General features: G+C 40.8%; 1 protein-coding gene across 1 annotated transcript in view; it reads right to left on the bottom strand.

Annotated features, from left to right (window-relative positions):
- The window catches only part of tmem132e (transmembrane protein 132E), a 440362-nt gene extending 419473 nt beyond the window's left edge, over window positions 1-20889 (bottom strand). The window contains exon 1 of the mRNA XM_082549921.1: window positions 19577-20889. Within this exon, the coding sequence (XP_082406047.1) occupies window positions 19577-19637 (61 nt within the window). The 5' untranslated portion in view covers window positions 19638-20889. The remainder of the gene's footprint in view (window positions 1-19576) is intronic.
- Window positions 20890-23291: the final 2402 nt, after the last annotated feature.

The raw sequence follows: 23291 nt of genomic DNA, 5'->3' as shown, positions 1-23291 counted from the left end.
TGACTTAAACCAGCTATAAATCCCATTGCAGTCTTCGGTGCTTCAACCCCCCATTTAGACCTTGCCCGAGATTACCTCAACAGGATGGCGTTAACCCCCTTAACCTGCAGTGAGTTGAATGACACACACCTTTTTTCACACCTTGGCTCATGTGATGACTCACATGATCAATAGTGAGCTAAAAACCACCTCCAAAGAGAACAGACCCCCACTAACTCTGCACCTTTTGTTTTTAACTAAAGGTTAGAGGTAAAACATCTTCAAACTTATTTTTTTAAAGCTCTTAAGTTCACAATGACCTGGATTCAAGTCAATTCATTTTTATTTATATAATGCCGAATTACAATATCAGCTGCCTAAAGGGGCTTTATATTTTATATTGTAAGGTAAAGATCCTACAATGACTGACTGTTTGTCCCAGGTGGTCTGGTTTCGTCCCACAGTCCAAAGGCATCCTTGTTGGCTTAACTGGTGATTCTAAATTGGCCGTAGGTTATCTGTCACTCCGCGTTACCCCTTTGACTGACTGGGTGTACTCTGCCTTTCACCCAAATGACAGCTGGGATAGGCTCCAGCCCAACCATGACCCTAAATTGGATAAGGGGAAGACAACGGATGGATGGACATGCACCTTCCAACACAAAATGCGATTAGGTGGTGATACGTAGTTTAACCAGACCTTGTGATTACTGTTTTCATTTATATTTCTTAACCGTTTCAGCCAGTAAGAATAAATCTATACACACCACTGACAACTTGCAACATCTCCAACAGCGAGAGGTCAGGGATGAATAGACAGCTGACAGCGGCGCTTTGGCAGTAATTAATTACCAAGCCCCAGAAAGCACAGTGGGACGTTACCTCATACAGGATTCAAGGTGTGAATACACCATACCCATCAGGCTTTAACAGTCAGTGGGGGTCATTCATGATATCTCCTCTCCACCTATTCTCTGCCAAATTGAGACTGAAAACCCAGTTTGAAACAGCGAGCAACAGTGTAGGTATATGCTGAAGGTCTACATAGACTCACGGAAACCCACAGTAACATCATGAGTAACTTTAAGCTCCAATCTAGCTGGATATGTTATCCACTCTTATTCTGAAACCACACAAGGTACCAGAACAGTCCCCTAAAAATCAATAATCGCACTACTTGTAACCTCAAAACACAAAACGCACAGTTTGTCCTCCAAAATAATCAATGTCTTTGGTGTAGAGAGAGTAAAAAATGTTATCCCAAATGGCAGAAAAATAAGAAGAAGAAAAAAAATGGTGGAGGAGGACTGTGGCCTCCTCCTTGCAAAGATGAAGCATAGATCTGGACATGTCATTTTCTTGAATTGCGAACGGTGGTGTCAAAGAAGCATGGCGTAGAAACGTATGCCGTCCCCTTGGGCCAATCAGCACGTCTCGGAAAGGCATTCGTGTGCAACAGACAGAAAGCCAGATGAACGAACGGACAGACGACAGCGGGGCAGATAGGGTTCAGTTCATACCCGGCCCAGTTTCTCTGGGGATCAAAAGTGCAACAGTTTCATCTGTTTCAGAGCTGAGCCGCACTTATAAACTTCATATTTAGAGGACATGGCTTATATTACTAACATCGGTCTGTAGTAACCAAACTACACACCAAAAAACAAAAAAAAAAAAAAAAACAAAAAAAAAAAACCCCAATGATGATAATAATAATAATAATAATAATAATAATGACACTCAAAAATCAAGTATAACGTCTGAAATAAATCATTTAAAAATCAATTGGAATCACAAGCCAGACTTTTCTGTCATTCAACAATTTAAAATATAATGCTGATAAACACAACCCTTTTTAAATCACCACAGAATGGATTTCCAGGAATGCTTCCTCTCACTCTTTGCAAAGTGATAATCAGGGGCGTCACTAAAGGGGGGCCTGACCCCCAATGAATGTCTATGGAGAGAGGAAGCTCTGTCACAAATTAGGCTCATAATAACCAACATTTCACATTTAAGTGGTTTAACTTTGATATTTACTTAATAAAAGGGTCACCTCTGAAATGTGATTGAGATATTTGATGAAAGTCAGATGAAGGACACTGGTAATTCAAACCTAATGATCATAGTGCGCAACAATGTAACAAGTGGCTACCTTTCTGAACAACTAGCTAGTGTGGCTAATATACCTTGTGTAGCTCAAAAACAGAAATTGTGATTTCCACGCTTCATTCTTCAGTACTTAACAGACTTTTGGATGCTTAATCTTTCTCACCATCTTTGCCCAAAAGGAAGGAGGCATAGGTCAACTATTTATAGAGTGGAACTCTTAATTAAATTAGAAAAATAAAATAATCTTGGCCAATGCATTCATCCAATTACCCACAGACTACGTAAAATGACGATGCCACATATTTGACAGACATCCCAAAAGGTTGATTCTGTTCATCTGGACGGAGGGTTTTAAGTGGGAGAAATGTTTCGTCACTCATCCCAGTTTCCCCAACCTTATAAACTGTATATTTGCACAATGACTGAAACCAGCACCACTGACAGAACAATGAGGTCAGTTCCTTGATCATTAATATGCAAATTGTCATGACCCCTGTGTGAGTCAACCTTTTGGGATTTACTTACCTGGATGGTTGAGCATGCATCAAGAGACTTTTTGACAGACAGCGTCTTAGTTCTTTGATTGGGATTGTTGATCACAAGCTGTATGCGGACCTGACCGCGCCACCCAGGGACACATGGTACTCTCTTCTCAGTCCCAAAGCAAAGCAAGTTTTTAAATTGTCTTTCTAGACACGAACAAAAAAAACCATGATCTTTTACTCTGCAATGCCTGAAACTAGCACTGGAAACCATAAGTGCAGTGGAGTTTGAGGAAATTGACCATCTTCATAGACTTGTTTTTTTCTCCTCCTCAGGAATTTCCACCTGCTGGCCAGGAGAAAAAACTAAATAAATTAAAAAGATTATAGATGTGATGCCATATTCCTGAATAAGTCGGAGGTCGGTCTGAAATTTTTTGTGGAAGGCCCCCTCAACTCAGATTTGACATTATTTGAGTGAAGTTCTCACCAGTGATGATCATCAAAATGCAACACATAATCACAACGAAATCCAGCTTTGGCTAAACTTTCTAAACCATCACTGGATGGTGACTGACCCACGGTGCAGTGTCCTTGTGAAAAGCGCAGGAATTTGTGTTCCATCCGCATTAAAGAAGAAATAAATAAATAAAGGAAAAATAAAAACAGAAGATAAGGTTTTTGCTCTGGACAGCTGGGTTTAATGCCTAATTAGTGGAATGAACCCCCTAATCGGTCAGCAACATAACCCAGCAGTTTGGCAATCATCACAGCAATTCTGGAGGTGGATTGATTTCAGCATCTGGAGGCAGCTGCAGGGACAGCTGATTGGGTTAATAAGAAACACACTGATTATAATGAATGGGTCCTGTCTGTGAACCAGACGAGTGATGGTTTACTGGACTGCTTAGAAAAATAAAATAAGCCACCTTGGAGGGATTTTTTATGGATGAAATGGAAAGAATTGAAGCAACCACAGATCATGGTAATGCAGAAGTGTTTGATTTCATGAAGCTCTACTTTAACTCTGTACTATGATAAGAACATGATTAGTGAAATTAAGAGGGAGTCTAATTACCAGAAAATCTGTTAAACATAATAACCATATGATCTCTGTATAGGTTATCCTATAGTCCATAACTGGCTTATCCGATTACAAGGCATTTTACAAGTTAAGGTCGTAAATTACACGGCTTCTCTAGCAAAGATGGTGTTGAAATTTAATTCTAAATTAATATGAGAAAAGCCGTAGCATGACACAAACACTTTCAGAAAGTGGAAAATGCCAGAACGTGGTTGGAATTAAAATAAACCCTCATGTCCGTGTGGCTCTTTTTTCTAGTCAAACACACAGTTTAAATAATTGCACAAGAAAGTGAAATGTTCATTCTGTTGCACTTAGACGTGCTATTAATGAACAAAGTTGGCAAGCACAGGACTTGAGGACCTGTAAATATATCTGTTCCTTAAAAAGCTTTTATGTTCTACCTATAAAAGCTCCATATCCACCAGCCACTTCCTTAAGTACCCCGACCTGTTCAGCTGATCATGATGCAAATATCTAATCAAAAGAAAGAAATTCACTGCATTTACACATGCTCAAGGCATCCGAAGTTCAAACTGAGGTGGTGACTTAGAGACTTTGAATGTTAGTGTTGCTCCCACTCCATGGTACTGAAAATGTTATTGGAATATTTTAGTCTAGTACTGTGACAGCACTAAAGCATAGACCCATCCTGGCTTGTGGGGGGAGACCACAAAGAAAGCACATCCTATTCCAGCGGTCCCCAACTCCTGGGAGTAGTTTGGCATCGGTCCGTGAGAGTTGCGCCTCCGGTGTGAAATTTATGGTTTTCAGGGTTTTAAATCAGTTTTTATCGTTAACCGTTTCCCTGGGTCTTTTCCTGCGTATTATGAAAACAATCCTTTTTTGGTACTGGTTTTATTTTGTTGTATTTATCCTCGACACCTTAAAGGCCAGTCCGTGAAAATATTGTCGAACATAAACCGGTCTGTGGCACAAAAAGGTTGTCTATAAGAGTCACAGGAAAAGGTAGTATCCAGGGCGTGGTAGCATTTACTTCACTAAGCCTGGGTGCTTGGATTCATTCAGTACTTTTATAGGTAAACAGTAACCAAGACAAACTTTTAATTAAAAGACTATTCAGAGCCAGCCAACCATTTATATACTGGGCCAACATATTCTGTGTTCACAGGCAGGAGGCCAGTGTTGGCCTAACATGATAATGGTTGGCTATATAAGTAAAACAGCACAGACTTCTCAACCAGCCAGTACTGGCTCATCTTTGCCTCTCTGCTCAGCTAATGTTGTCAGTCTTTGTACCACCTGCCCAGGGAATGCAGATCAACCTTAACTTTCCAACTAATTACAGGATAGTAAGCAATTGCCTGTTTTTCTTCACAAATGAAGAAATAAATATGCAAATAAACACAGGCACAAGTAGATAAAATCATTACACGGCTTTAACTCTACATGCCTATAATGTTTTTTTTTCCTCCACATCAGTGTGATGCAAAGCAAAGCCTCGCTATGCAATAAAATGGATTTCAAGTATTTCAAAATTAGAGTAATGCAGTCTATGTAAAACTTTTAATTGTGTGCGCTGTTATCTGCCACTGATAGACTTGTGCATTTAGGCCAAACTCTCCTCCCTCACGTCCTCAGAGATCTCTATGACTAATTCATTATTCTAAGCCTCTTTAAGGTTGGCACTCAAAAGCTGTGTGATCACTGACAGCAGATACAAAGAATTTGGAACTTTATTATTCTTACTCCAATTTTCTCTGGATTTACCAATCAGTTTTCCCCCACTGTGAGAAAATTACACGTGCCTCACTGAGTAATTTAATGTGAAAAACAAACACTGGCACTCTTAAACGCTTACAGCTAATGCAGTGCTAAATTGAACCTTTTCAGCCTCCACCTTATCCAAGCACACACTGGGTTGGGAGTGTAGTGAGCTGACTCAACCTCATTCCAATCCTTTTTAGAAAATGATTTTTCTTCTTTTTAGTTTGCCAGAGTAATTTACCCTCATCACATTATATATTTGTGAGTGTTTTTCCCCCCACTTGTCTTTTTCTAATTAATTACAAACCAAACAGACCTCTGTGTTCTGATATTCAAAGGGGATATATCATTTCCCTGCCCCAGAGGCGCAAAACAAGTATTATTTGTGAGCTTGGTGGGGCTTTAATCAATGCCAATGACTCGGTGATTATTTGGACAGCAGCTGAGATTATAAGCTTCCTATTTTTGGAAGAAAAGACACACACACACACACACACACACACACACACACACACACACGTTTCTTTTTTCCCCCAAAGACACTTCCGACTTCACCTGTATAAGTGTTCTTCATCCACGAGTTCACCCAAAGGACTGTTAACCGCTCAATAAAGTCTGTCAACAAGATGAATAAATATGCAGAGTTCAAGGCTAATTCAATCCTCTTATTTATATCACAGAAACTCACACCAATGTTTACCTCAGGCCATGATGTGTTTACTCTGAGTCCATACAACATCAGAGAGGATCCCCAAAGATCCAATGACTGAATGAAATTTATCATAGTGATGATTCTAGTAGTTCCCTCCCTAAATGTAAGGAAGAATAATAAGACAACGTTGTTTCCCGACATCAGGTCTGACCATATTTTAAATACCTCATAGTACCATATTCCAACAATAGAGCACGTCACTCTCAGACTGCAGGCTTCCCAGAGTTTCTAAAAGTACAACAGAAGCTGGATTTCTGTGCAACCAGCTCCCAGTTTGGGTTCAAGAGACAGACACCTCTACTTTTGAGATTAGGCTTAAAACTTTTCTTTTTTTTTTTTATAAAGTTGGACAGGATCAGGTGACCCTGAACCAAGCCTTAGTTATGCAGCCATACCCTCAAACAGCAGAGGGACTTCCCATGATGCACTGAGGACTTCTCTTCTCACTCCCTGCGCACATTATTAACCTATGTCTATTCTCTGTCTTTACACATTTCGATTTGTCCCGTTTGTTATCCCTGGTCCCTCCATGCTATTCTTTGCCATCATCTCTTTTCCCCATGATAGATGGCTGCGCCTCACTGAGCCTGGTTTTTCAGGAATTCTCTGCCCGTAAGAAGGATCTTCTCCCTCACCCATGCAAAGTGCTTGCTCCTCGGGGGATTGTGGTTCTGTCTAATATTGTAGGCTCCTCGTGATTCAATAGAAAGTACTTTTAGATGGCATTTGTTGTGAACTGGTGCTATATAAATAGGATGATTGAGCCACACTAAGAGAACATCAAAATAAACATGAATGACACAGACCACCATGAAATAACTGAGCCTACTCATCCATCTCCAGTTTACCAGCTTAAACTGGTTTGGCACGGTGCTGACGTCGAATGACTCACTTGTTCTTGTGTTTAGAGTTTGAACTGATGTTTAAAATTCTTTAAAACCAAAAACTGCTGCTCTGTCTTTAAAAATGTATTAACCTTTACTTTTTGGACAGACTTTGCAGTCATGAGTGGGAGGAAGAGGGGGAGACGATCTATAGATTGCAATTTTATATAGCTTTATATATCTTATGAAACACTCAAAGCACTTTAGACTAGAGCCACATGCACTCACACATTAATACAAGGCTTGCACTTTAGTCTTGCATTAAACTGTGAGCCTTAACATTGGATGAACCAGCCTTGTGTTTCATTTCCTTCAAGCTGTGAATATGATACACAACATTTGTATAGCAATCACACAGAAAATTGTAAATACAGTCATTTGGCTTATTATATCATCTTAATCACTGTTGTCAGGAAAAACGTTTGTGTGATGCCACAATGGGTTATTTCGTTCCCTCAATAAAAAAAAAAAAAAAGCTGCATCACTTGCAGATACATGAGAGAGAAAAGCCCCGCTGGCCTCCTCAGATTTCAGCTTCTCTTCTCAGCTAACCGTTGCGGCACAGGCTTTCATGCAGATAAATGTTAGACTTTAAAAAATGATCTGCAAGAAGATGAATCTTAAACAAACACATTGATGCCACCACAGAAGTTACTGTGCATTTGTGATGCAACACAAAAACACTAAGGATAAAATGTAACATCGCAATGTTTTGTTAACAGGCGCACAGCTGTTTTGAAGACTCTACACACAATTGCACACATGGTGCTCGCATGGCTCTCTTCCATTACAATATTCTGTAGATTGGCACAATATTTTCGCATATTCCTTAATTGCTATCTCTGCTAGCAAATTAACTGAAAGCAAAAATCAATTTCTCATTTTTGCCAAGTGCCCCCCCGAGACCTCTCTCCAATACCTCGCTTTGAGAAATAAAAGATTAAACTTGAGCTAATTGGACAGGTTCTTAATGCACATCATGAGAAGAAGAACGGGATAATGCTATGAGGGCTGCACAGCTTGTTCTGATGCATGTGCTCCTGATTCACATTGCTCAGTCAGTCAGGAGAACCATATGCATTTTGCATTGACATTGTCAACTTCATTTTAGTCAGGTCCATAGCCAAGTGGATATATATGATTCAAATTCACCAAAGTGGTTCCTGAAGCAGAATTTGTAAGCATGGAAGATGTAAAAAGTTGACAGGCAGAGGGGAGAATGGCATTACTAATTTAACATATCTGCTTAAGGACAGGTTTAAGTGCTACAAGTTATTTTTTTATTCATCAAAGACAGCAAGTGAGAAATGTTTACTAAAAATGTCTGATCAAAATTCGAGCCTTTGTGGGGAAAAGTTAACCTAACAGGAGTCCGGCAGAAAGCAAAAGCATGAAAGAGCTTGCAGCCTCTATTCTTTGTGTGGATTAAATCCCATTTTATAGGCTTATTGTGAAATTACTAAAATGTCTTTTGGACCTAATATAGCATACAGAGGCTATTATAACAGCCAGGGATTCCTTTTCTCTCACAGAGCCTATGTAACCTAATAAAAGAATTGATTGCTCTGGACATGGCTCAATATGGCGGTAGCTCCAAGGCAGGATTAAAAAAAAAAAAAAAAAAAAAAAAAGTTTTCATAGATCACAGCAAACACGGTAAAAAACGAGTATGGTCCAACATCAAGTCAGGCCAAAATCTTTAATTCAGTTAGAGCAGAATAACTGTGCCAATGTCATTTTGCAATCTTGCCAGCACCCAATTCTGTTCTGGCAGAGAAAAAAAATGTATATAAATAAATCAGCTTAGAACTTATTTAAGACAGATCTATACGAGCATAGATGGGATTCAGTCTGTTTTCGTGAAATATGGAATCGGTATCGCTTCCAAAAATATCAACAGTGACTGAGCAAAGACTTCCTACCCTTGGGCGAGATTTTCTTCGGGAGTGGAAGACGCCGAGAAGGGTTTCTCTGCGAGTGCTTCAGTCTTTATGAGTCCTGCCATATTTAGATGGAGCTGAATGGGATTTCATGGGGTTCGCGGCTCAAAGTAGACGTCTCATTTCATCGACGTGAAGGGGAAAAAATAAATAAATAAAAACTTATTGAGAGTGAGTGTGTAATGTGCATGAAAGTTAGGTGAATGATATACTTGTAACTGGAGGGTTAATTACTAATGAATTCCTCTAACTGTGGATGTGTCTTGTTGATAAGAGGCAGATACACACAAATAAAAAGAATACACTTTGTCACTGTTTAGTGTTGTTTTCTTTCTGGATTTGAATGCTTTGTGAATATCCAACTGTCACAAACCATAAAAAAAGCAAAACAAACAACAAACAGAGGCCACTTTTTGTCTGGAGACTCGTACACAGCGTGATCACTGAAGTCAGGCAAATCCAGTGCTGTCAGTGTTATGGTGGCCTATTTTGTAAAGCATTTATTTTCCTCTGTTAAATCAATATGACTATGATTTGAACTACATTTTCAACATATCACCACACGCTAACCTCAAAAGTCCTTGACAGCAAATTGATTTTTCTCTGACTTACATATTGAACACAACTACATGCACAAAAGGCAACACAGAGGCGTAATCTTTTAATCATATTCATGACTTTTGACTCGTTTACATTACTTCGTTCCTAAATAAGACCGCGAGTTTAAAAGCAGAAAAATTCTCCAATTTTAATTGATGTAAATGCAACAGCTATATGAACTCTGAATGAAGCAGCTTGTTTATCCTGGGGCTGAAGCAGAGGAATGGCAGCACTTTAGCAAAATTAGAAATCATGGCCAAACTCAACCCCAGACTGTCTTTGGAAGTTAATTCAGAGAAATCGTATTTACACAAATAAACTGCAACAAAACAGAAAGAAAAGGAGCCAGTACATCAGACAAAGGAGACGGGGGGGGGGGCTCCCTGTCAGGTTCAGGAGATGAACAACAGTATCTGACAGCTACAGCTGACATCCTGAGGCAGGTAATACATGCATCACAAAAAAATAACAGAAACATCAATTTTGATTTAGTACAACTTTCACTGTCCACACACATGGATACATATCTCTGACAATGACGTGCGTGGAGCGAACCGAGCACGCCACCTCAATTATAAATAGGGAAAGTATAGTATTTGCAACACATTACATCATCTTAACCTTGTTATGCTATTTTGAAATGACGCAAGACGACCAGCGTGCAGCTAATCTATTCATGCAATTGCAGAAAACAATACTAGATCAGCTCGTGGTGCCAGAACTGTGGAGGAATAAGAGTAACTGCCCTCACGTGCTGAGCAATAAACTTGATGAATCCCGTCATGACGATATTTTTCTGTCTTTTTAAGAGAGGACGCTTCACATCCAGCCTGGTCGGGGTGTAGCTGCTACTACTGACAGATGAAATCAGTGCTGATAAAGCTGCGGTGCATAATATCAGATTATAAAACATTAAAACATGTTCAAGCCCAAGACATTTTTACATAACATACCTTTTTAGTTCATACTAAGCATTGATTTAACCATTTAGGAAATATATTCAGTTTTATGAATGAGCCAAATGCTGCAAAACTGACCAGGCAGAACGTGGAAATGGACAATAACCCAAAGCGCATCACAACAACAATCCAGGAGTCTCTCATGGCAAAGAAAAGGAATTCAAGTCAGTCAGTAGAGTGCATTTTTCAGTTACTGAATACAGAAAGAACCCAAACCAAGAAGCAACTGAAGGCGGCTGCAGGAAAGGCCTAGCAGTGCTTTTGAATGACGATCTAGGATTCAGGCGGTCACTGACTGCAAAGAATTTTCACCTAAATATTAAAAAGCAATCTTTTTATTTAAATTATGCTACTTTGTTCAATTACTTCAACCTCAGGAAAAGAAAATGGGAGACTATGTATAATTTGAAAAACAGTTTAATTACCAAACAGTTAATGCAATATTTTATTTAAACCCTTTGAATTAAACATGAGAGTTTGCACTTCAATCACAATTCGGTTGTTTGGTTTGAAATCCAGTGTGATGGAACACAGAAGCAAAACTACACAAGTGTCGCTGTCCATATAATTATGGACCCAAGGGTGCAGTATATTAATTGCCTAATCACTGTCACAGCAGTTTAATTTTAAGCATAACTAATGCTGCAGTGATGTTATTTTTAAAAAGGAAAAGTAGGCTAACTCAAATAAAAGTTGGTATGGTCATATTCAAACTTGAAATTAGTTCAGTCAACCTGAAATAAAAAAAATAAATAAATAAAAAAAAATGCATCGCAGCAAAATTTGGCTTTTTGCTAATAAAAGTGACAGTTTAAGGATTCACTGTACTGTTTGCAGAACATGATGTCACTTTGACAACGTCTGCTTCTAAAGGAGAACACTGCCGCTACACGTCCTATGTATAATTACCAGTAAGAGACAAGAGAAGCTGTCTGTGGCTTGTATTTGCTCTGTCTTATAGGACATCATCTAACAAGACATTAGACAATTTTACCAACTTTCTCCAGAGAAATAATTGTCAAAGTCAAACAACGAGACCAATCTACAGGAACATATTTAAACACGCTTTTCCCTTCTGCCTTAATGACAATGAGAAACCAGGGGGAACTTAAGAACCCCAGTCAAGTCAGTGTGGATCAACTGCAGCAGGAAAAGCAATCCTACAGCTGAAAACAATATAGCGCAGAGAAAGAATTAAGTGTTGGCTGGTTGTAGAGGAGGAAGCTGAGGTTGGTTGCCAGACTGGAGCGTTCATCTCTGAGTCCTTTAGCAGATTTGTAGCACTGGGAAATCAGTGTGGGGAAGAGAGCAGATAGTGCAAGATGTGCTGAAAGCTGAAAATCTGGTCATACTTCTCCCGCTGCACTGACTGCACACAAATGGTTCACACCGAGTCCACGGAGACAAACTGCTGATATGCAAAGCAGGCCGCCAATACTCCTACACCGGATGTTTTTTGACTTTGTTTAACTATCTGCCATTTTAATGTGGCACAAGATACACATTTATGTCCAACGATGCTCGTAGAATATTACCCGTTATATCAATTGCCATTATTGCCCGTTCATATTTACCCTTTTACATTCAACCCTACCTGCAAACTACCCAAGAGTTGTTACATTTTTGGTACTTATCTGTGTGAGTACTCAAAGAAACAACAGAGCAGAGTCAGTCTCCCCTCTAATTTCAGGTGGATGAAAAATACTTTTGTCACACCTCAAGTCAGCCAGTGAGTTCAACTCGAATATCTTCACCCGTCTCTCCTCTGTTTGGTTTAGCTGCACGAGGGAGGAAGGACCTTTTTTCTGATTACATTTTTTCCCTCTGGTTTCTAGGGGAGCGCTGCTGGGATCTGAGAAAACTGAATCACTACAACAGTCTCCTACAGGCTAAGACACACCAGCAGTCAGGCGATCAGACCATCAAAATGATACTTTAGTGCAATTATTTAGACTAGTTTACCTCAAAATAGAACCGAGTTGGTCGATAACAATAATCGCCTGTTTGGGAAAACTGCACGCAGACGCAAAAGCGGTCAAAATTCAGCTCGTAAACTGTGATAATACAGTGCAATACTTTTGTGTCGGTTGTGCATCTCCATTCATTTAACGCTCACCAATACAGCACCATTAACTAAACCTAACACAAAGTAAGAAAAACAACAACAACAACAACAACAAAAAAAACTCAGGGTTTCCGCTTGATAAGGTAATCTAGGGCAAACTAATTTGATGACTGCTGCCTTATAAGTGTGACTGATCATCAGTTTCCCAGTAAACAAAAGCTGGCAGCCTTATACGGAGAGCTATAAGGAGTGTGAGGTTGTACAATCCTGGCTGCAAGGCATCAAACACTCTGCACAACAGGGGGAGGTCTGACCCTCTCTTGTGAACATATGTCATGTGCCACATGTGGACATGATGCGACTTACCATTTCTGTATTCCATGTAGTCCTCTTAGAGAAATTAAAGGGGCCACTTTCAGTCTAACCTTTTCTTCATTCAGAAAGCTCATTCTCTTTCACCCTGTCAGGGGACACAACTTATTAAATGTGAGCTATATTGCCGTGTCAGGACGACCAGAATTAGAGGAAAATGATTATACCCCTGTAACACCACAGAAGGAGCATGTCACAGTGGGTGCCATCATATCTAGACAATAAAACCGGATAAAGGTGTTAAGTAAAGCCCAGCTGGTGGCAGGGCTAACGTCTTTCCCAGAGGGTGTCCAAGAAGTGGCTATTCCTTCTTAGCGGTGACAAGATCTATCGCTGTGCATCTCGATCCATTTCTGCAAGGAAATGTAAAAATCTAGGTGGTAACATTTTGCCAAGCGTGACTCACAATACCACGGGAAGCAAAGCAAGCCATTTTAAATCAAAGGCGCTGCAGAATCGTGGAGATGCGCACGAGGCGCCATGCACGAGAACTCGTTTCAGACCAAACATATGTGATCGCCTAATGCAGAAGACTGATTGCTTCCCCGCTGAGTATAAAAAGAGCTGGAAGATGTTCATGTAAGTGCTCGTATCCCCAGCTGTCCTGCAGGGAAATATTAAATTGCTTGCGGTTACAAAGACACTGAGTAAATGTCATGGGTAAATTTTATGTGGCCTTTGTCTGGTGCAAAGTTTAGAATTTCTGGAAAAATAAAAGCACTGGAGTGCAACCTGATCTGTATCTACACGTGCACACAATACGACAGTGATCACCTGACACTGATGAATGAATAACTGCCTCGTGCGGTCCAATTATTCTATACGTCCTCGTTGGACTCGAATCATACATCAAGCCAAGCAGGTGGTGGATGATTTTTGACAGAAATTTCCCTTTAATTATTTTTTATTTTTTTCAAATTGAATCAAAAAGAAAACATCTTTCACACAGCAATGCTTAATAAAGAAAAAACAGATGGGCTGCATTTATGGATTGGAAAACAGTTAACGTTGTCTCACGATACAAACCATTTCAGACAGAAGGATTTTTTTGGACTCTAGATGTTGTGAGATTTAAGTAAGCGGGGGAAAGTTTTGTATCCAAATGTCTGCAAAGATATGCAAAAAAAATGTTCAAGGACAAACGACCATTGATACAGACTGTTTATAAAGGCTGGATGTACTTAGCACGTCATCAATCATTGTTCTCAAGCATGAGAGGACGCTGGGTGCTCATCCAACAGTGCCTTGGTAATCGCAAAGTAGTCGCACCCTAAAGCATACCCAGATGTTACAAAACAGAGGTCAGGCTGTAATAACTAAGACTTGGGCCATAGGCCATAAACTCATTAGGAAAGTGCTTACTGAGGTTAGAGATCAAGTGAGCAGTAGGGTCGCTTTCTCAAGGCTCCGACATGGTCTGTCAATGGTCCTACGCGCAGCTCTCCAGTGTTGCAGCTGTTTACCGTCACCGGGGGGCAGTGTCCTAAACAATCAGTCTAGGCTACTCTTGCTTGTGCTGCTGTTGGTCCATCAACCAATTGTGGAGAGAGGTCATGATTAGGGGTATTGTTTAGGTTTTATCCGATACCAGTACCAAACCGGTACTTTTGAAACGGTGCCGGTGCTTAAACGGTGCTCAAACTGGTGCTTAAAGAATGAAGAACACAAACTTTGTCCAAAAACCTCTCATGTTTAGCTGTTTCCCCACTTTTTCTTTGGTCATTTTAGCTTTTTTGGCCAGGGTGAAGGGAGTATCTGCCATCAAACAAGAAGACAGCTGCATGTAACTACGACGGTGTTTGCTAGTTCACCTTACGTGCGTTAATTTAATAACGTGGTTAGCCTACTCAACGTAAATTACACACGAACATTAAGCTACTCACGCAGAGAAGAACGGCTGCTGCTGCCATCATCATCCTCATCATTTCTGCTACACTGGCAGGGCTAGGGGCCAGGACTCTCCTCTTCGGGTTCTTGGGGGATGTTGCTAACTCCGGGACCGATAACAGGCACCACACCCGTAGTAGATGTGCTCGGTGTGAGGTCTCGCAGCAAGCTATCAAATACGGTGCATGTCTCTGCTTTTAAAAAAAAAAACGCTATGCGTCGCCAGGTGTTTCATCAGATTCGAGGTGTTACCTCCTTTGCACAGTATCACCTTAAAGCACTTGTTGCAGTACAGCCAGACTTTTACTGGTTACTACCGTTTATGTCAGAACCGATGCCATCATGGCACCGGATACCGGTACCCATCCCTAGTTATGATGCACACAGAGCTTAAGTGAAAGAGTTATGAAAACAAAAAAAGGGGGGCTATATATATTAAAAAAAAAAAGGGGTTGCATACCCCTTTTACATGAGCAATTACCTGGACACAAATATGTTATCATAAACCATGTTTTATATGTGCAGTGTGTATATGATGCATGTATGCTAGTCACTGTCAGAAAACTTGGCTTTTTGCAGATAGAAAATGGACTCGAGGGAAACCTGAACACAAAAAAAATAAATAAATGAAATTGAGGAATTTACCCTTAGCAAAAGAAACAAGTACATTCACCAGATTCAACCATTTAAAAGTTCAAAGAAGGTCTGACAAAATGGGTTACTGTATAGCATACAAATACTCTACTTTTTTCCCCTGCAGGAAGTGCCCACAAACCCTGAAGCCCTTGGTAAAGGTCTTGCACATCCCACTACATCTGGGAGAGCCAGTCCTTCATAAAAGGTCCATTTCACTGCTGATAGAGGACAACGTCCTTAGAATTCACAACAGCCACTGCACACTCCACAACGCCTCAGAAACAAGAGCTTGGAAAACACAGCTCAGAAAATTGAAGGGATTCAAGCATAGCTGGGTTTCGAAGATTTTGTTTGCTTTTTGTTTTTTAATCCATTTACAATTCAGAGAAATCTAGTTTTGGCTTGTTCCAACAATTAAATGCAGAAAAATCCATTTTAACTGAATGACATGCCCACCTGCAAAAACCTGCGACGCAATTATGGAACGAGACTGCAAGTAAACCAAAGAGCCGTCTTTCCAGTAACAGCTTCTCTTATTGTTCGTTGCCCTGCTGTTCCGAGTGCACAGATTGGTTTTAGCCTCAAGCCCAACTGTCACTGAAATGAAAAAAGTATTAAACTGTGCCATGCTCCACATGGATTTACCATTACCATCATCTAATGCTGACGGCAAACGCCATTAAAAATAATAATAATAAAAATATATAAACCATATGCTTTATGGTGTAAAAAGTGACAGGTACACAAACAATTCAACATCACCTTGATGGGAGCAAAAGCAGAATAATTAAACAGCGCCGCTGACTCATTTGCAGTCACAGAGTGTTAATGGCTATGGATATGCACCTCCTGCATGTATGTCTGCGTTTTTCCACACAAAAGGATGGAAAACAGGAAACCTCTTCAAACACAGCAACAGAGCAAAAAAAAAAAAAAAAAAAAAAAAAAAAAAAAAAGGCTTCATTTCAACACATGTAAATCAATTAGGCTGGAACATGAGAGCTGGTGTGTCACACTGCCGCTTTGTCTGCTCTCTGTCCAGTGTCTACTCTCAGAGATAGGCTGGTGCTGGGAACGCTGCCAGCTACATCCAAACTATGACTGGGCAAACAGTGCTCCCACATCCACGCTATGCTGCTGACTGCAGACGTAGCCCCGAGTAATCAGTGGTGGCACGTTTAATGTAACAGCTAGTCACCATCTATTCTACCCACTTATCAGAGTTCACCACAGTCTTTTTGGATTTCATCCAGAAAGCTGTTCAGCCCAGGTGGTAAGACATCCAGGTCTCACGATCAATTAACATAGTAGATAACTGCCTAAACACCAGCTAAATGTATAACACACTGCCACAGCTTTGTTTCAGTGAAGGAAGAAGTCAATTCAAGGATCAATAGAAACATTTGCTCAACATTGCTTTTTAGATTTCAAAAATTAAACAGTTAAGAAAATAATCAGCAGTTGCCTCCAAAGAAACTGTATAAATGTTTCCCCTGATTTACTGCTATGTTAGAAATATGTTTTTTCTGTATGTGGGTGGAGTTCCATATTATATCAGTTAAATGTGTTAAGTATCAAACTTTTTTTATTTTTATAACTAACAAATCTTAAACCTGTATGTAGCATCCTGGAAGTTTCTTCCTGTTAAAAGGGAGTTTTTCCTTCCCACTGTCACCACAGTGCTTGCTCATAGGGAGTCATATGATTGTTGGGTTTTATCTCAGTATGTGTTATTGTAGTACTTTTGCTTAGTTGTGTTATGGTTGCGTATAGTTTCCGCTCTTCTCCATGTGCAAAGCCTCTCCCTGCACACCAAGCCAAATTTTACTTTCTTCCATAAAAGATCATTTTACTTTTTGCAATTTACCGAAAGAAGCCTCCTGACTTTACTGGAAGTGCAATAAGAGCTTCACAATTGCTAATCTGTCTACAATGACAGAGGATAACGACTCTTTCAGATCAGACTTAAAAGACAGAAGTTGACAGCTAAAAGCACTGACATTGTCATCCTCACATCCCCATAGCCCACCCACTAATAAAAAAAAAAAAGAAGTCAATCTTGGAGAAACAATGCCTACAAAAGCACTTCAAACACCACCCTGCCCTAGATTAGACCTCAATTCTGATGCCCTATTATTTCACCGGAGCATACCATTTCACAAGAAGTAGCCAGAAAACTTTTTTTGAACAGCTCTTATCAGTGAACATGCCTAGCTCAAGTGTCCTTGAAAAACCTTAATCCCTATCAGCTCTGGGAATGCTGCTCAGCACATGACCTCTGACCTTCCTGAGGAGGGGGTACGGTGAAGGAAAACAACTGAACAATTACAACGGCATCTCAAAACGAAAGAAGGAAAAAGTATCCTAGTGCATCAACTGCAAAGGGGGAAAATAATCTTTAGCGTGTTTACAACATTGTGTGCCAGCCAATATATATGAAAATACAAATTCAAGGTGAGAAGAATGAGAAATAATAGATTCATTACAGCACTATCATGGACCTTAAAGTCCATGATATTGCTTTTTCACACCTGGGGATTTGCCTGCTTAGCTCTTCATCCAGCAGGTCTATTGCATTTCTCTTGAGGTATTCTTACAAAATTGTTTATTTAGCATGAGAGTGACAAGGAGGGAGAGGTTTAAAGTGCCGGGATGAGCGCAGGAGGAAGGCTTCCGTGTACAAGTGTGAGAGCGACTTGACGTCTCCGAGGCCAAGAGACTCTGAAACCATCCTTAGGGGGCAGCCGTCCACGCGCCAAATCTGTCCCTGCACTTGCTTTCAACAGCAGTGCCTTTATTGTTCAGGAAGGTGAGCACCCTCCCCACCCCTGCACTAAGCAACGCTGACCACAGGCGTTAGTGGGATTTGTGTAGGCACGCTATTGCAGCATACAGCACGCTGGCTTTACAGCCTTGGTGAAGCCATCAAGGAGTGTATATGCTTTAGTGCACACGTAGGCGTTTCTTTTGTGTGGTAATGAAACTGAGGCAAGACTTGGTGAAAATGAGTAGGAGAGGGGAGATACTGTGCAAGATGTCTGAAAGGAAGCAAGAGGTGGTTACACACTGAACATGGAAGGAAAACTGCACTCCGTCTCCATTCGGCTTACTGGGGTGAAGCACAGAAGAGTCCTAATCTGGGTCTAAATATAAGCACCTTTTAAATGTGCCTGCAAATGAATAAACAGAAACTGCGCTGCAAGTTGCTCGTCCTGGGGTTGCCTCCCAGCAACACACTTAATCCACGCATTGCAATGTCACACTTTGCTTACTGCTGGAAACAGTCCTGCACCCCTGCTGCTGCTGCATCAGTAAAAAAATAAATAAAGAGTTGGATATTAAAGGAGGATTAGTGTTTTGGAGTCCAACTAGATCACTGGGACATGTCAGGAAATCATCTTTGAGGATGCTTGATTTAGATTTCATCAGCACATGTAGAACACACTGTATGTGTATTTGCTGTGTAACACACCGTGACTTCGTTCACAAGCAGCAGATGAAATCAGTTCTCAAATATGTTGCGAGTCCTCGAGCATAAGCAACTCTAACCTGATGTGGAGTGGGTATTTTAGCCTTTTTCTCAGCTCTCTATAGCATTTGAAGTGTGGCTTTTTTCATGCTTTTGTGACTGTGATGATCATGAGAGTTAATTACATCCGCAGTGCTTTTTTATTCCAATTGAAGTATCTGGTTTGATGGTGTGCCTGCCATTCTCCTCTGGGGAAAAAAAAGAGTTACCTAAGAGGGGAAAACAGACCAGGAGTGAAGCCACTGTTGAATTTCTTCAGAAATGTGTAACAGGAGTATGATTGTTTGTGTTTAGTGGTGTGTGTGTGTGTGTGTGTGTGTGTGTGTGTGTGTGTGTGTGTGTGTGTGGGGTCAGTCATTAAAAAAAAATAAAAATAAAAAATAAATAAATAAATAAAAAAAAATATAATAATAATAATAATAATAATAATAATAATAATAATAATAATAATAATCAAGACCAACTGCCTCTGCGGTGCATGTTTCAGAAATTTAGGGCCATTGCTTTCTATGCAACGTGAATATGATCCTGGAACCCTGTTGGCGGGTGTGTGTTTTGAATGGGGGGCAGGAGAGGAGGGGAGGGGGAAGGAGGTAGAAGGGGTACTCACCACATGAAAGCGCCGTCACACAGATGAAGAGAGTCAGTCTGAAATCCCGTACACCTGACATGGTAGAAATCCCTGCAGGAGGATGTTAAATCCCAGCTGTTGCAGTAGCCGATTGAGGGTAAATAAACCTCTCTGCAGGTGTTAGCCTCCACACGACGCTGTTGCAGTTCTTCGAGGGTCTTAAGTTGGATAATGCGCAATAGACAGAAATGCAACTGCACGAGTGTCTGAGCGGCAGGGAGTCCGATGTAAATTGGAGGTCTTCAGAAGCAGAAATGTTACTGGCCAGTCTTCTCAGAGTCTTTGCGAGCAGCGAACCTAGGGCACGGCAAAACCGCGTCTTCTCCAGGCAACGCAGAGCCTTTTCCCCACATCAGAGAGCAAAAAGTTCCAACTATCCTGATCCAACCCGGGCAGCAGGGAGGGAAAAAACAGTGTTCCATAAACGGACACGAGTCCTTGCGCGACACTCGATAAATGGCCCCCCACAAAAAAATATTATAAATCAATGGACATCAGTGGAGAGGTTACGCGCGCCCTGGCTGGAACCACGGGGATGCTGCACGCGTTCTCCAAAAAGGATCAGACTTGTCTGAGCAACAAACGGCAGGGAAAGAGCAGCAGAGTGTCCCTGTGAGGTTAGTCATTCTCCAATTAAAAATTCAAACATGAAATTCCTTGCGCAAATCATGGAAACAGTGTAGAGAGGGGAGGAAAACAACAAAAAAGAGGCATCCGACGGATCCGCACCGTTCTGGCTCAGCTGACACCGACTTCTTCTGCTTTTATTCAGCGTCCACAGCCGAGAGAAAAAGGTGGGAATGTATTCTGAGCCGTGGAAGGTGAAATTACAGCTCTAATCAAGCCGAAAAGGTCCGAGTTGGCCGCAAAGACCCGCTTTCCACCCTCCCCTCCCGCTCCAGCTCCCTCACGTTTCCAGTAGTTCACCTACCGCAGCGCGATGCGACGGGAATCATCACGCGTCCGCTGATTAAAAAACAACAACAAACAAGGGCACAAATATCCAGAAAGCTGACACTTTTTAAAAATCGAGTTACTTTGTGATGTTAAGACCGAGAGCCTGAGCGGAGCATCGTCGGTGCCGCTTACCGGGAGTCTGAAACAGAGCCAAGTCCGAAGAAGTCTCCAGTTTGGTGTGTAATTTGTCACCCGGCTTGAGCGCACCTTTCTCAGGTGTTCCTCCCGCAGAAGCAGCTGCTGTGCCCGCTGTCCTGCCCTCAGCAGCCCTGCTCTGGGATTTTAAGTCCGCTCCAAACTAAACGTGCTCACCTTAAAATGTCCAGCGTCGCAGCTCCCGGTCATCAAGCCCACTGTGGGGTAGAAGACGTGTCCGGAAGTTCCTTTCAAAATAAAATAAATTAGCCTACGTTTAATTGTTATTTTAAGCGATCTGCTAAATTGAGTCTTATTACTCATTTCCAGTGGCTTGATAAAAAAAAAATGCACCGAATATGACCAGCTTTGACAATACAGTGATGACATCATTTAACCCTTAAAAACGTCACACCCCTTTTTTAATGATGCTGAACGAATATCTGGAATGAAAGAGTTCATACCGAAATGAAACCGGTGCCACTCCTCACCTGACCTAAGAGCAGCTAAATGGGTCACAATTAAACCCAGTTTCAAACGGAATTAAATGGAAACGCGTATTTTGGGGCTTTTGATACACGCGTGTTTTCCAGGTCGACCCGTGGGCTTTAGTTTAGTCTCAGCGTTCAGTTAGTCGCTTGGCTTTTATCTTAAAACGCCACACCGAACACTTCCGGTATGGGCCACGTTAGACATAGTGAACTTGACTTTGTTCAAATCTAGTATCGCAGACGAAAATTAATCACGTGAGTGTCTCCACACTCCTCCTCTTCATCCGAAGGGGAAAGTATCCTCCCGAAGAAAGAGCCGTCCTCACTCCTGCCTAGTCATGGCCTCACTTTGTGCTTTTGTTTCTGCGTGGATTCTGCTTCACCCCCTGCAGGTTTACGTCACGGTAGATTTCTGTGCTAAGGACTGCGTGACCTTTTATTTGATTTTAATGTCATATTTTTGGAGCCTTCTCACAGCTAAAACGCTGACACCAGACACACAGGTGCACCCAATAACAATGAACTCATTCACAGTTTAATTTATCAGGTACACACAGTATCTTTAAGTGGGATTCCCACCTATGACCCTTGTCACAGTGCGTGGTTTGCAGTGGAAGGTTCTGTTGCATCAAGTAGAAATTCTGCCACTACGCAATTGAATCACACTTTTGCAGAAAACAGACTGAATTTGTTCAACTTCATGAGGTTGTTCATTTGCATGCATGGCAAGCTGCAAACACATTAATACTGACCGATTGTCTTTACTCCAAAATCTGAGATAATATAACAGAATCTCCTCTAACAGAGGCTAAAACACTTTAAAACTTATGTCTAGGCAGGAGGTGTCAAACAAATTGGTCAGAACCAGTCTGCTAAAGGCTGCAGTCTGGCCATTTGGATGGTTATGCAAAGTGTTAAAAAAAAACTTGAAGATAATCAGGGAATCACTTGTTGGACTTTTGTTTTTGCTGTATTTTCCATCAGAGTGGATAATAGGAGCAGTTCTCCCACCGTCCATCCATTTTCTTAAGGCTCAGACAACTACACGCTCTCCCATCAGCACCTACAGCCAATTTAAAGCCAGCAGTTAACCGAGCATGTTTGTCTTTGGAATGTGGGAGGAAGCCAGAGTAACTGGAGGAAACTCACACAAGCACAGGAAGATGTCCACATAGAAAGGCTGTAACTGCTGCATCGCCCCGAGTGGCTGTCAAAATAGTTCATTTAAGTGCCGCACAAATCTCAATCTTTATCGGTTTTACAGGCGTCTTACTAACAAAGACAATAAGAAAGATTAAAAAAAGACACAAACCACGTCTGCAATTCCACACTGTAAAGTCTCAGGCTGACCATCATCTGTTTCATGCTGTACTTGTACTCAATTAAATTATGGAGGCTATTTTTATTGGTTATGCAATATCTGTGCTACTTCAGATCGAATGCATGTGGTTTGATAGTTTCAATTTAGGCATTAGCCAGTTGCTAAACAATCCAATCCCCTTTATTTATAGAGCACTTTAAAAGTAAGTTTAAAGACAGCAATAAAATAAAATAAAAAATACATTAAATGTGTTAACAAATTAAAGACATACTACATAAAAATAATAAAATGTGGAAAAACAGAAATTAAACAGGCAAAAAGAAATGAAAAGTCAATTAAAAATTTTAAAAAAATGACTAAACCTGATTATAAAACCTCAGCTCTTGCTTCGGCCTAATACGAGCCTCAACATGGGAACAACAAGGAGCGATTGCTCCGCCGATCTGAGAGACCTTCAAACTTTAAAAGCGCACAATAACACTTTAAGAGTCATTCTAAAATAAAACAAGGTGTGATTTTAAATGGAAAACTATAACACTTTGTTTCCCTTCTTTAGCCAACCTACTTTTGCTGCTTAAAGTTCACCACCGTCACACATGCAGGGCTGCAGTAGTGAACCCTGGTCTCTTTCTCTCTCTGATATGAGAGCTGTGCACTTTGTTCACCTGAATGTAATCTACTCAGAGAGCACATCACCTCTTGCATGCAAGAGGGAAAACAATTTAGTTGGATAAAAATGTAAAAAAAAAAAAAAAAATTAGAGGTTACGCCACAAGGATAATCATACATA

This window comes from Aulonocara stuartgranti, assembly GCF_965226115.1.
Source record: "Aulonocara stuartgranti genome assembly, chromosome: 10".
Classification (NCBI taxonomy): Eukaryota; Metazoa; Chordata; class Actinopteri; order Cichliformes; family Cichlidae; genus Aulonocara; species Aulonocara stuartgranti.
The sequence above is the reverse complement of the archived record's forward strand: the minus strand, read 5'-3'. Positions and strand labels throughout refer to the sequence as shown.